This window comes from Opisthocomus hoazin, chromosome 8 (genome assembly GCF_030867145.1).
Source record: "Opisthocomus hoazin isolate bOpiHoa1 chromosome 8, bOpiHoa1.hap1, whole genome shotgun sequence".
Lineage (NCBI taxonomy): Eukaryota > Metazoa > Chordata > Aves > Opisthocomiformes > Opisthocomidae > Opisthocomus > Opisthocomus hoazin.
This window is the reverse complement of record NC_134421.1, coordinates 70,364,918-70,378,363: the sequence shown is the minus strand read 5'-3', so window position 1 is coordinate 70,378,363 and position 13,446 is coordinate 70,364,918. Positions and strand designations below refer to the sequence as shown.

The 13,446-nt window shown below is 49.8% G+C and overlaps 1 protein-coding gene across 5 annotated transcripts in view; it reads left to right on the top strand.

The window, feature by feature from the left end:
* PFKFB3 (6-phosphofructo-2-kinase/fructose-2,6-biphosphatase 3) overlaps positions 1-7,579 on the top strand; it is a 46,386-nt gene extending 38,807 nt beyond the window's left edge. For 3 of the 5 annotated variants that reach the window (XM_075427925.1, XM_075427921.1, XM_075427922.1), the window contains 4 exons: positions 525-695; positions 1,807-1,829; positions 3,582-3,632; positions 4,659-7,579. In XM_075427925.1, coding sequence (XP_075284040.1) covers positions 525-695; positions 1,807-1,829; positions 3,582-3,632; positions 4,659-4,665 — 252 coding nt within the window. In that variant the 3' untranslated portion in view covers positions 4,666-7,579. The remainder of the gene's footprint in view (positions 1-524; positions 696-1,806; positions 1,830-3,581; positions 3,633-4,658) is intronic. The other 2 variants (XM_075427923.1, XM_075427924.1) reach the window with 2 other exon arrangements.
* The last annotated feature ends 5,867 nt before the right edge of the window (positions 7,580-13,446 follow it).

The following is a 13,446-nucleotide window of genomic DNA, read 5'->3' as shown; positions in this document are numbered from 1 at the left end:
GGCTGCTCTGCCCCCGCTTCCCAAATCTTCCTTATCAGCCTGGGCTGGCTCATCCTTACTCTTCTTGCTTTCACACCCCTCCCTGGGTCGGAGGGACCAGCTTCGAGGAGGAGACCGATGGGCGTCTCTCTCTGTCATGAAAATTCATGTCTTTTCGTTACCACTACAGGTTTTTTAGCAATCTGTGTCTACTTTTTTTGTAGGCTCAGGTGAGGAGAATGTCTGTCTCATTTCTGAGTGCAGGGCCTTCTTGGTTGTTTTTTTTTTCCTCCCCTTCTTGGGAAATCACGCTGCGTTCTTGAACATTTTGCATTAGGGGTTTTTTTGGGTGTCCAGAGCCTTGCAGTTTATCCTTTGCACGTCAACAGCAATTGTGGGGAAAAGCAGAGGCCGCTTTAATACAAAAAACCCAAAACAACCTGCTTCTTTTTTTTTCTTTATAACTGTCGCCTTCTTCCCTTTTTTTTTTTATTTTCTTTTATTTTTTTATTTACTTTTTTTTTCTTTGTCTCACTCTAATTTAGGAAGCAAAGAAGGGACCTAACCCGCTCATGAGACGTAATAGCGTTACCCCTCTAGCAAGCCCAGAGCCCACCAAAAAACCTCGCATCAACAGCTTTGAGGAGCATGTGGCTGTTTCTTCCGCCCTGCCAGGCTGTGTTCCTCAGGAAGTGCCCACGCAGCTGCCGGGACAAGTTAGTTGAACTCTTTTTTTTGTTGTTGTTGTTGTTTTATTGTTTGTTGTCCTCCTGTCGCTCCTGAAGCTGGGGAATGGCTTGCACTTGTCACAACCTGTGCTGCTGTCTCTGAGATGCATCTTTCTCCCACGGCTGCTGTCCCTCCCTGCCTCGGGTTGGTTTGGGGAGCACCCGGCGAAAGGTCGTTGTTGATCCTTTCTTGAGTTTTGAGAGCGTCGTAAGCTCCCTTCAAAGCTCCAGGCTGCATTAGTTCAGTGCCTTCGCCATCTGGCATCATGGTTTCAGCCTCCTGAGGAGCCACATCTCTAGAGCGGACAGGACCAAAGGGCTCATGCCTTCCCCCTGGATGTGCTCAGCTCTGGCGTAGACCTTGGCATTGCAATAAAGCAAATGTTCTTGTGCTTCCCTCGAGAAGGAGCTGCCAGGACTCATCTTTGGCTGGAGGTGTTCTCTTCGTTCCTGGAGCAATAGGCAAAACGGACCAAAAATGAGTAGAAGCCTCTTGGCATGGTGAACCTAGTTGCCTTCTGCAACCCTGGGTGAAACCCTGTGGGTAGCTGCCGTGATGCTCATGTGTCTTCTCCTCTTTCACCAATGTGTGAAAGGGTGTAGAAAGAGAGACCTTGGTTGCTGCACACTTCTCCAGGAACACTCCCTGTGCTCGTGAAGGAGCTGGGGTGGTACTGAAGAAGCAGCATTGCTCTACAGGAGCCCCTTCTCCTTGCTACCCTTCCTACCAGCTGCCTGTTGGATCTTGCTGTCTCGCCCAGCCTTTCTTCATGGTGTCTGTGTTGTCTGGTGTCCTCTCAACCCTCCTTGGCCAGGTCCCGGGCAGGTTAGGAAGAGTGCCATGCTCCTCCAACCGCTCTGCTTGGTGGACACTTCGCATGAGCCTTCCCACCCCAGCAAGCACCGAGCATGGCAGCTCGGTCTGTCTGTCAGCTTTCGGGGCTCTACTTGGGCTGGTTGAGTCTTGCAACAAACCCTCCGCCAGCTTCAGCTTTGGAAGCTCTCGCTCTTTGGGTGCCCTCGCTGCCGTCCAGTGTCCTCTGCCTGGTCTCGCGCGGCGTTACTGACACCTCTTTCCATTCTCTCCGTCTCTCTGCAGCCTTTACTAGGGAAGGCATGCCTGTAAGTACCTTCTTGCGTCTTCTTCCCCCTTTTGCCCCCTTTCCATGTCTCTTGCCATCCCACCAGTTATTTTGTTGTTGATGTGAAACCCGGCTGGGGCATGGACTTCTTGGAGTTAGTATTTCTGTGTGTGATGGGTGGGGATTTGGATGAGTCTTAGGAAAGCTGAAGAGGAGACTATGGATACTGCTTTGTCCAACCCCTAAATATCCTAGTTTGATTTAATGTCCCAATTTTGTTGAGAAGTGAAGCAAATAATCACTTGCCCTCTGTTGATGAGGTCTGAACTCCCTGCGCCCTCCTTGGACAATTACAGGATGGGAGATGCTGTTGGGTTTTCTTGGAGTTATCTCCTCTGCGATAGCACGTTGTACTGTAGGTGGTAGACCTAGGTGGTCTGTCTAGATGCTTTGGGCAGAGGGGGTGCAAGCATATTGTCCTCTAGCTCTAGTAAGAAAGCAAGATGCCTTGAGCTTTAATTATAAATAATCAAGGCTTTGAGAGTTTGGCTCGGTGCTGTTAGAACCTTGTGTAATAGGGACAGGACAACTTCTGGATGAGTTTGAAGCCTTTGGACTTAATTCATGCTACATCATTGAGTTGAGCGCAGCAGCTGTTGGCAGCTGTGCTCAAATGTCTTCTCATAGAGCAAGGAGACTTTGGGGGGCTGAGCTGAGGCTGGGGTAATGCCCAGGGGTCTTTTTGCCCTCAGTAGACCAGTTGATATCAGCCTACGTGTATCCCTGTCCTGGTTCATTTTGTGGGCTGAAGATGGAGAAACGTGCTATAACATGGCCAGGCCTCAGCCTTGCTTGCATGTGACAGCTGGTGAATCTCATGTTTCTTCCCCTTTTAGAGCAAATGTTTTTGAGAAAAGGGAAGTTAGGAAGGTCACTCTTGGCTTTGCTGGTGGACAGGTTAGGGGAGATCATCATGCTTATGGGCGAATGTAGAGGTTGAGTTGCTCAGCATGGCCTGCATGTCTGTGCTCCTTCCCTTGCTGCTCATGGGCATCTTATGAAGTGCCTGGTCTTCTCGGGTTGCTTTGAAGGCATTTTTGTTTCTTCATTCATCCCTTCATCCACCTTTTTCCCATCCATGTTGTAATAAAAAGCACTGCATGCCTCAGTGCTGGCTGGGACGAGGAAAACACACTCCGATGTTGGGTTTGGGAGATAGCTGCATCAAGTTTTGCTAGACCAGGTGCTCTGCTGGAGGGAGCAGACAGTGATGGTTGCCTATCCCAGCTGTAGGCTGGCAGCAGTGAGTTTAAAATCTCCAGCTGCTGGGAACCTGCCTCTATCTACTAATGTGGAACTGAAAGGCTGCTTCTGAGGGAGCGGAGACACCCCAAACCAAAGACTTTGTGTCAGTACCTCTCTTGGAGGCTGACATCTCATATGTATGTACATGTGTCTGGTCCTCACTACGTCCCACCACTATTCGTTGAAGGTATCTCCTTCCCAGTTTGCACTATGGGACTTGGTTGGCAGTGGGTGCTTTGTTGCATCAGCCCTCACTGTTGGGGGTTTGACCCCCATCCAGGGAGGAACAGGGGACATCTGGAGAGGTTGGGGATGTGGCTGTGTGCCTGAGAGTCCTCCTGGCTGTGGGTTTGAGCTGGTTTGGGGTTGCGGGACTACCTGGCGTGACGATTTCTTTTCCTTTTGCTTGGCTTGTGATCCAAAGTGCACTTTTTAACAACGACCTGATCCCCTCCCTTCTTCTCCCCTTCACTTTTCATGCTTAAAGACGACCCGTTTGTCACTTTCTCAAAGTATTCTCTTTACTAATATTTCCAAGGTAAATGGCTGTGGTGCATGTGGCTTTCCCTAACCCTCCTCCTGTCTCCTTAGATAACAGAGAACAGCTTAGCCTGCTCTGCCTCGTAGCCTGGCCAAGGTTCCTGGTGCTTGTAAGAGGCAGTTTAGGTAGTAAAAGCAAAAAAAGCTCAAAAAAAAAAAAAAAAGTTGAGAAACGTTCCTAGCTGTTTCCTAGTCCTTTTTTCCCCACCCTGTTTCGTGTAGTTTTGTGAGTTGGGAAATGTCCTTGTTGTGACCATCTCCCCTTGGGTTTCTCCTGTAGTGGATGCTCTCCTTCAGGAGCCACCCTCGGGGCTGGTCCTGCTGGTGTTTAGCTGGTCATCTCTGGTTTTGTGGTCCTCACCACACAGTGGTGGGGACCCGTTGTCGCTGCCCCGCACCAGGGCTGTGTCTGAAGCAGCTCCAAGGCCTGTGAAACCTCATGGGGTGGGTGTCGGGGGGAGCGGGTGCTCCTGCCATACCGCTGGTGGTGGCTGGTCCCCATGCCAGTTCCTCAGCACGGCTGGTGGGAGCTGCCTCTTCTTGGCAGTGCCAAGGATGGACAAACAGTGATCTCCTCCTTGGTAGGCAAAGGACACTGCCCACCTTCAAGGGGAGTGAGAGAGAGAGATGTTTAATTGGGCTCCTTGAATGAACACCGTGGTCCTCTGTCACCTTGCCTTGCATGGACTAAAGAGCAGCTTCAGAAGTCTAGACCGGGTCGGGTGGGAGGGTTGCCTTATTTTTTAGCTCTATTTTTAGGGGTATCTTGGTCAAATTTCCACCCTGTAGTTAAAGCCAGGTGATGCTTGAGTGGAGGGGCGTGGGTGTAGCAAGTCAGTGCATCTCCCTTCACCTCTCTCCTTGGGTGGGCAGTGTCCTCTCCTCTGTGGTGGGTACTTTCATAGTGACCCATACCGTGGCTTTCTGTTACTCCCTTTTTTCACTCTTGATGTGCACGTAGAAGACACTGCTGGGATGGGGTCCAGCACGCCCTCCAACCCTGGTCCTTCCCCTCTCGTTCCAGAACATGAACAACTCGCAGAAGCCGTCGTGACTCCGTTGGCGCTGTCGCGACGCCAGCTTCCCATCCCATCGCCATTTCCGAAGCTTGCTTAGAAACCGGTCTCCTCCGTCTGCGGCGAGGTCGGCCCTCGGCTGTTTCTGCCCGCGCCCGTTCATCTGCAAACCGTTCTGCCGAAGGGGGGAGAGAATGCAGGAGAGCGGAGGAGAGGAGCCGAGCTCCACGGGGTCACCACCAGATCTTTAGGCTGCCGCATTTGCTCTCCTCACCGGCGTCCCGTTAGATCATAGCAAGCTGTAAAGTGCTTCTAGCGCACAGGAGTTTTATTTTTCCTCTGCAAGCGGTTTTGATCTCCTTTTGTATAGATGACTGGTACCCATCCATCTCTGGGTGGGATGTATATATGTGGATGGTGCGGGGTTAGCAGAGAAATAAGGGGAAAGGGGGTGGGGAATGAAGGGGTTTTGCATTTTTTTATGATTATTGTTAATTACTTTTCAAGAAAGCCCCTAACGTGCTGTGCTGCAGTCCTTACCCATGCTGTCGCACACGCAAGCCCAGCTCACCCAGGCACCAGAAAGGCAGTTGTGTGAAGTCCTTCACAGCGAGAACTCCTGGGTTTAACCAAAAAAAAACCCACAAAAAACCCAAACCATTCTTTCTCTTTTTTTATTTTACTCAATACACCTTAAAGAGGTTTGCAGGGAATGTAGATCTGTGTCTAAAACTGGTCGCGAGCTGCCTGTGGTGTCGGAGCAGCCGCGCTCGGGTGAGACTTTCATCTCATGGGGCGCCCAGGGGTGCTCCGAGTTCAGGCGTGTGATGATTTTTTGGGGAGAATGAGCGCTGGTTGAGGTGCTGTGCCGGTACTTCATCTCTGCTTTCCTCTTCGTTGGAGGAAAGCAGAGATTTTGGAGGGGGTTTTTGAATCCCTGCATCGTCGCAGGGCTTAGCAAGTGGAGAGGCTGAGCTCAATGCGTTTTGCAGGCACACAGGTCTCGTGGAGATGGCCGGAGCCCTGGCCGGGATGCAGGAGTCTCTGTGTGGCTGCAAAAAGCCACGAGAAGGGACAGTTTTGTCTGTGTTCTCTTTTTTTATTATTATTATTTAATATATATACATGCACACACCCATGTGTGTGTATATGTGTATACCTAGAGACCGCTTGGTTTTTGCACTTTATTTGTGGCAGGAGCGTAACTATTTTATTTTTTTTCAAGTCGTGCCCCTTAACAGGGGAAGCCTGAATACAGGCAACTTTTCCTTTTTTTTTTTTTTTATTTTTTAATTTTTTTTTCTGTTTTAATTTTATTTTGCATGTTGGAAATGTGGGACTACAAAAAAAAGTAGTTACAGCATTCGAGGTGTGTGTGTGTGAGGGGAAAACGGGGCGAGATCCTGACTTAGACTCCATCAGCCAACTCCCAGTGGTTTGATACGCGAGATCTCTTCTTGGCGGCCTGTCCCGGGCTGCGAGGCAGTGGTTAAAAATGGCAATTAACCACTATTTCTTTTGCAAAAGTCTGTGGATTTTTTTCTTTTTTTTCTTCTTTTTTTAAGGCTTTTGGGTTGGTTGGGTTTTCTTCCCCCATTCCTATGTGCAGCGTCGTCTCCATCCCCATCTCGTCCTTTTTTGGCTGCATGGCTGAGCTGGAGACAGGTGGGGAAGGCAGCCAAGCCCTCCCACAGTGCTGGGCTGGGGGACTGGAGATGGACAACCGCTTGGTTTCATCCTTCCCGTGGCTTTCCCCAGCTCCCTGGGTAGGAAACACCATCCCTACAGACAGGAGCGGAGAGGTTTGGGGAGAAATTATTCAATTTTTCGTGTGTGTGTATGTTTTTGGGGGGTGTCAGTCTGTTTATTCCTTGGGACAAGGCGAACCACAGTGCCTAGCGCTTCAGCGTGAGCTTGTGCATGTGTGTTGTATTCCTGCACAGACAAAGCAAAGAACACTCCCCCCCCCCCCCTTTTTTTTTTTGTTATTTAATAACCACATTAAAAGCAGACTTCTCCCTGTGCACGCAGTTGACATCTACCCTTTGGTTTCTCTGACTTTGGGAAAAACAGAAGGCGAGTCGCTTGTCTCTTCAGCCCCGTTCTTGGGGAGTTTTATCTTTCTCCTTCTGCTACGGAAAGATAAGCTGGCAAATGCAAACATGACGTCTGGCTGCCCCATGGTCAATCCTGTAAACACGTAATTCTGCAGATGTTTTGGTGTGTATTTGTGTGTGTATATACATATATATATATATAAAAGAAATATATATATATGAAAAAAGAAACAACAAAAAGACTTAATGGCCCTAAACTTTCTCCTTTGGGAATAATAGAAGTCTCAGTAGGTCCTACAAAAAGATGAAATCTGAACCTGGCGTTTTTTTCCCAGCAAGGGGAGAGTTGGTCTCTGAGCAGCAGAGAGGACCTCTCGTGCTGGAGGGGTTGGCGGTGGGTGGGATGGTATCAGCCCCGTGCTGTCACACAGGTCCAGAAACTCGCTGCCCATCATTTTTGGTGAATGGAGCCAAGGACCGGGCAGAGATGCTGCAGCCGAGATGGCTGGGGAGAGGGGACTTGTCAAACCACACCAACGATTTCTTCCCCTCGCCTCTTTCTTTTTTTTTTTTTTCTTTCCTGGTTTTATTTTCCTTTGTGATACTTGAATTTATTTTTTTATTAATTTTTTTTTTTATAGCAAAGCGCTCTTTATTTATTTAATGTATACTGCAAAGCTTGGAGAGAAGGGGTAGTTACCTGGGATTTCTTTTTTTTTTTTTTTTGGATTTGTGATATGTTAACTGTTCTGTGTATACGTCTGGAATAATTGCCTGATCTAAAGCTGTGCCAGCTTAAAAACAGGGTATGCCTTTCAGAAATTTGTATATTTTGCAGTTGCTGGACCAATAAAATATCTTGTTGAAATACAGACTTGACCTGGTTCTTCCTTACACTGGGAATTACGCTCGGAGGGCTATCTCACCTGCGGTTTTGGTGGCCCCAAGGGTGACAACATGCCACACGGTCCTGCCTCGCCCACATGTTCCTGTGCCTCATAAATGCCTCCTGATCCCATGGTGGGTTTTCTGAGGATCATCTCCAAGGGAAACCATTTAGATCCCATGGCGTGATCCTTTTTTTTTTCCTGACCGTGTTACAGCAATTTTGAGGAGCTCACCAGTGAAGCTGGGGATGTGATTCCTCCAGCGAAGTGCTGACACCTACTTAGGGCAAGCGAATACCCCCCAATCTCTACCCACCACACCGCTGTTGAGTATAAAGCTGATGTGTTGGAGTATGTCCTGCCTGGATCTTCATCTAGGCTGCGAGTTAGGCAGGGCTAGGCATTTATTCAAACCTATTTGAATATATTCAACCAAAATTACAGCTGAAATCAGATAACCTGCTTAAAAAGATGCTAAATGAAGCTGAAGGGCTGGACAAGAGCTGTCCTCTGAGATCACGGCTGTCTTTGCCCTGAAGGCAGGAAAACAGCAGATGCCACCTACAAGCAAAGTTGTGAAATTCCCTTCGAAGCTGGTCGTTCCTTTTTTTTTTTTCTCCTTTCTTCCTTCCTTCCTTCCCTCCCTCCCCTCCGGCTCCAGAGAAAAAGAGGGGGGGAGGCAGGGAAAAGTGTGATTTGGAGGAGATGCTTTGGAGCACAGCTTGGGTTTATGCTCCCCATGTGGTTGGAAACTCATCCCCCTCGAGCAGTTGTGTCTCTGAAAGCCTGTTAGGAGCAGAAGGGCAAAAACGGCGTGGACCGCCGTGTATTCAAGCTCAGCTCTGTGGTCAGCTGCTGCCAGCTGATGTGCAGCCCTTGCTCTGGGCTTTTGGAGCAGGTTGAGCCTTGCTCTGGGCTGGGGCTGTCTGCCTTCTCCCTGCTCCTGGTTGCTCTGTGCAACCAGGGAGGGAGGGGGTCTATGATTTTCAGCTTGATTGAGATACCTGCACCTACATTTTTCTAGGGATGCATGCAGACTTGCGAGCCTTTAGGGCCATGCTCAACCCTGCAAGCATCCTATGGGCAGGGAGGACCCATGCTCTTTCTGGGAAAGCTAGAAGCCACAAGATTTTAATTTTTTAAAAATTATTGTTTCTTTCTTAACCTCCAGCAATCTGGCTCTCTCCTTGACCCAAGCAGAGATGAAACCCTCTTGCCTTATTACAGGGCAGGGTGCATAACCTTGGAGCGTGTCCCGCAAGGATGCGGGGGCTTCGATAACACCGGTGGCCGCGGCGGGCTGAGATTATGCGTAGCCACAACAGCAGAGCTGCTCCCCTGCCTTCCCCGGGTGAGCAGGGGCTGTTTTTAAGCCGCCATCACCTTGTCCTTGCGAGGGGAGCGCAGTGGGAAGGCTTTGCCTCCCGGAGCGTGGCTGCGGGCAGGGGTTTCAAGGCTGCTCTGCAAGAAAACAGCCCCTCTGAAAAGACTTTTCCCCTTGGCCTACATGCAGGGGACACGATGGGGTTGTGTCGTGCCATCCGCGCGGGAGAGCGGTGCCAGGGAGGGGGTTCATGGCCAATGCCATCCCAGGCAGCATCCTTTATTTTTCTTCCACATGATGCATTTTGTAGCATCGCAGAGAGGAGACGTTCCTCAAGGCAGGGCGGCTTTAAAGGTTATACTTGACAGCGGGAACATTTCCCTGCTCCCAGTCAAGTCCCATTTTCATTAAAAAAAAAAAAAACCAAAAAAAACAAAAACCCAGCTCACTGCTGGCAAACAAGGCTAAAGAACATGTGATTGCTAAAAAAAAAAAAAATAAAAAAAAGACAGACCAGTCACGCTGGCTGACTCAGCTCTGATTGATGGCTCAGGAATGTGTCTGATACGTGCAAGGGATTAAATAAACCATGGGCAAACCTTTACAATGGCAACATGCTGGATGAAGCACAGCCGGCACCCCGCTCACCTGCCTCCGGCTGGGGAGTGGCTGCCATCAAGTCATGGGGTTTGAGGGGTTTTCTTTCTTTTTTTTTTTCCATCTGTGAGAAAAAATAAAAATAAATGCCTATTTTGGGGCGTTGCTTTGCATGGGGAAACAATTTGCTGCCTGTGGTTCTAATGGGAATTATTTGCAACGGCTCCAGGTGTCTAAATGCATTTGTGCACTTTTGAGGGGACAAACACATCCTGGGAAGGCATGGATTTCTACTGAAACATCGGAAATCTATTTTTTAGCTGTATCGAAAATTTATTTTTCAGCTGTGCACAGCCCTGTGTAAATCACAGTCTTGCTGCTCTGTGCCTAAATGCTGCTCAGTGTCGGGGTCCCATCCCCATCCCCAGGGTGGGCTCAGAGTCTGGGCTTCGCTCACGGCTAAGGGAAGGCTGCGTGGACATGAAGATTTGACCCTTGCTATTCCCTTGCTCTTGTGTGCATCTCTCCGAGGCTGAAGGGTGTGATGGGGCAGGACCAGGCTCCTCTCCTCGAGCTGCTGCATCCCCAGGTGTGAAACAGCTTGTTCCCATGAAAGGTCAAGCTCAGTGTGGGTCTGGGGGGGGTGCAAGCTCGCTCCTGGTGATTTCAAGCCCCCCAATCAAACCCTGCTGTTGTGGCTTCTGCTGAGGAGCCCAAGCTGTTCTCCTCACCTCACCCCTATCCATCGAGGGGTCCCCCAGTGCTGGCACCACACGTGTCTGCCAGCCTCCCCAGTCAAATAGGCAAGGATCCTACACTAGTCCCATCCTCCAGCTCACCTGCCTTCAGGGAGCCACCACCAGCTACAGGGTCCTCTTCTTCCCACCAGCTCATTGTGGCACTGAGAGCCTCTTCCACCCCTGGCCATGCAGACCTTGGCTTCCCACCACACAATGTCCCACTAGCAATAGGTGGGAAGATCTACCATGCTGAAGTCCTGTTCCTTCCAAAAACAACACAGAGTGTTTTTTTAAAACCTCTCTGAATTTAAAACATCGAGTAAAATAGGACTCATCTGGAAGGAAAGAAAGGGGGCAGCCAGTAGCTGTGCCACCTGCAAGAGCCGTGCAGTCTTCAGGTGGACATGCTCAGACACTCCCAAGCCCCATGAACTGGTCCTGCTGGAGAAACCTGCCCCTGCAGCCCCTCTGTTACCCTCCCGACCACCGCAGAGCATCCTCCCAGCCCTGCTTCCCACCCAGCACAGCGACGGAGAGCAGCCATCAGAGTTGTTTGGAAACACTTCTGCCTTTGAGCTGCTGCTTAGAAATCGCTGCCCAGTGACAGATACCTTGTGACAGCCCCTTGCAACTTCCTGAACACAGAAGGTTTTCATTTCCCCAGCCATGTGCTTTTGCTTTCTCATCTCGTTCCTCCTGGGGCATGACCTGTTTGCTGTGGACGATCTGGCCTCTGTCTCTGCAGAGCTGCTGTTCTCCACAGCCATGGCAGGACTCGGGGAGACCTTAAAGATTTGGTCGCTTGGTTTCTGCTGGGAGTGCTTCTGGGAAGGAACTGGTTAGAAAAAGTGAACTGAAACTGAATGTAGTTGTCAGCAGTGCTAGAAGAAATTACATCATGTGGATGGACGAATAGTGGTAAAAGTCAATACTAATTGGTTGACATATACCCCTAAAATTCATGTACAGTGCCTACACCCATAAAGTTGGCATGATGTCTAATGTTCCTCCTGAAAGTGCCCTGTTGCATCCTGCTGATCCTCTGTCCTGCTCCGTGGTCCAGCCCCAGGACCTGTGCCCCTTCTGGGGAGGCCATGGGGGGAACGAGTCCTTGCTGCCACTGGGGCCAGGCTGGGCTCTGTGCCCTGGGGAACCTTCGTCGCATGGTTTGCTCCATGCTCTCTTTGTGTTCGGATGCACCAACCAACACTTTTCCACATGAGACAGTCCACAGAGCAACAGAATACAAAGAAATTGGTCAATAGTTTACTGAGTGTTGCCAGGCCTCAGATGTCCTGGTAGTCTCTTCCCTCAGGAGTCTCCACTGTCCCCTGAGGACCCAGCAGCTCCAATTCAACTGATGATGGGCTAAATGCCTTGAGAGGTCTTCTTGAACGTTATCTCCCACGATCCTAAGGGAAATTTAATTTGCAACCTGATAAAACCATGACAAGGTTACTGAGTCTGGTGAGATTCATGACAAGCCAGACAAACCCCAGCTGATGCATCTGTCCACCCAACTTGTTCACAAAGTGAGAGGATAATTTCTCGGTTATCTAAGAAGACTCAGGACACAGCCCTCATCTGCAGAGCTAGCGTGAGCTGAAGGGATGAGACAACGTTTAGGATCACACAGGCTTTGTGAATTGCTTCTCCCTCTAGTACAAGGTGCAGACTCCTGTATCGTATCCACACCTAGTCGTACACCCAGTAAACATGATTTGATCTTTACTACCACAACAGATATCTGAGTGCTCTTTGTAACCAAATCTCATTGGCAAAAATTTGTACCAGCTGGTGGCCTGGTGCAGAAGTTAGATAAGTGGATGGCAACAGAGTCTGTGACCAAAAGGCATGGCTGAGTTGGAGCTACGAAGAGAAGCAGTAATTAAGACCTAAAGAATAATTACCATGGTGGAAGGCAGCTCAAAAACGAGCACAGCCCCAAATCCAGATATGTCTAGCTGCAGCTGAAACCCCACAATTAAGCTGTGATTTTGGTCGTTATGAGGAGGTATTTCCAGAGATGGGTCTTGCCTTTCGCTGCCTTTATCCACCAAAACAACTGACTCAGCATCAGCAGAAAGAAAACCCAGCATTTTGATAAATGTCATCCAAACCAGACTGGAGAGGCTGCGTTAGCCTGCGTTGGATGCCTCCACCAAAGCTGGATGCCAACCTGTGGGCAGAGCTGCCTTTTCCTGATGAAGAGACGAGAAGGCTTAAGGGCTAGCGGGGGATGTGTTGGTTTAGGGGAGGCGGGGGGTACCTAAAAATCCTGATGTCCTCCCTTGGGAGCAGGAATCCCACCATATGGCAGCATGGAGAAGCAAATGTCACCATGCGTTTCTGCGGTTCTTGGTCCATCTCTATCCACCTGTTACTCCAGGGCACCGATGCACCAGTAAGAAAGGAGGGGAAGGAAGCTGTAGCTCTCATACAGATGCCTGGTCGCCCTGTCCGCTCCGTGCTGCAAGCATGCTGTCTTGGGGGTTGTCTCTACACACAAATCACAGCATCGATCCAGATTTCAGGGTGATGGTACAAGTGTTAATGGTTGATTTCCTTCCTGTCTTTCCCACTGGTGATGCTGCAAGGACTATGACTTACTCTTGGCTGTTCCAGGGCTGCCCTTTTACCTTCCAGCCAGTATTAATGTCACCTGCTCCATGGGTGACACCACCCTACCAGCCAGGCACCCTGACTCACTCACTCTTCTTTCTGCCCAGCCTTGATTCATCTGTGACAAGTGGCAGACGTGCTCTCCTGCCATGCATCTGCCTCACTCTTTCTAATTGCCCATTCCCTTAGCGTTAGCTAGGCATTTGCAGCGCTACGCATTCACTTCTTGCTCTGTATTTTCAATGCAATGTGTAGGCATCTCCCAAGCCTGCCCTCCTTGTGCAGGACCCTAAGGCCACCTTTTATCCTTTGACAGACTACAGACATCCTGCTCATTAACCCACTCTATAATTGCTCAACCACCACCAGCAGCAACCTGTGCCCAGCTTCTGCTGTATGGGCACAAGGGTTAGATGACAGAGCACTGGCACAGGCTGCCCAGAGGGGCTGTGGAGTCTCCTTCTCTGGAGATATTCAAGACCCGCCAGGACGCAGTCCTGTGCAGGCTGCACTAGGTGACCCTGATTCAGAAGGGGGGTTGGACTGGGTGATCCCCAGAGGTCCCTTCC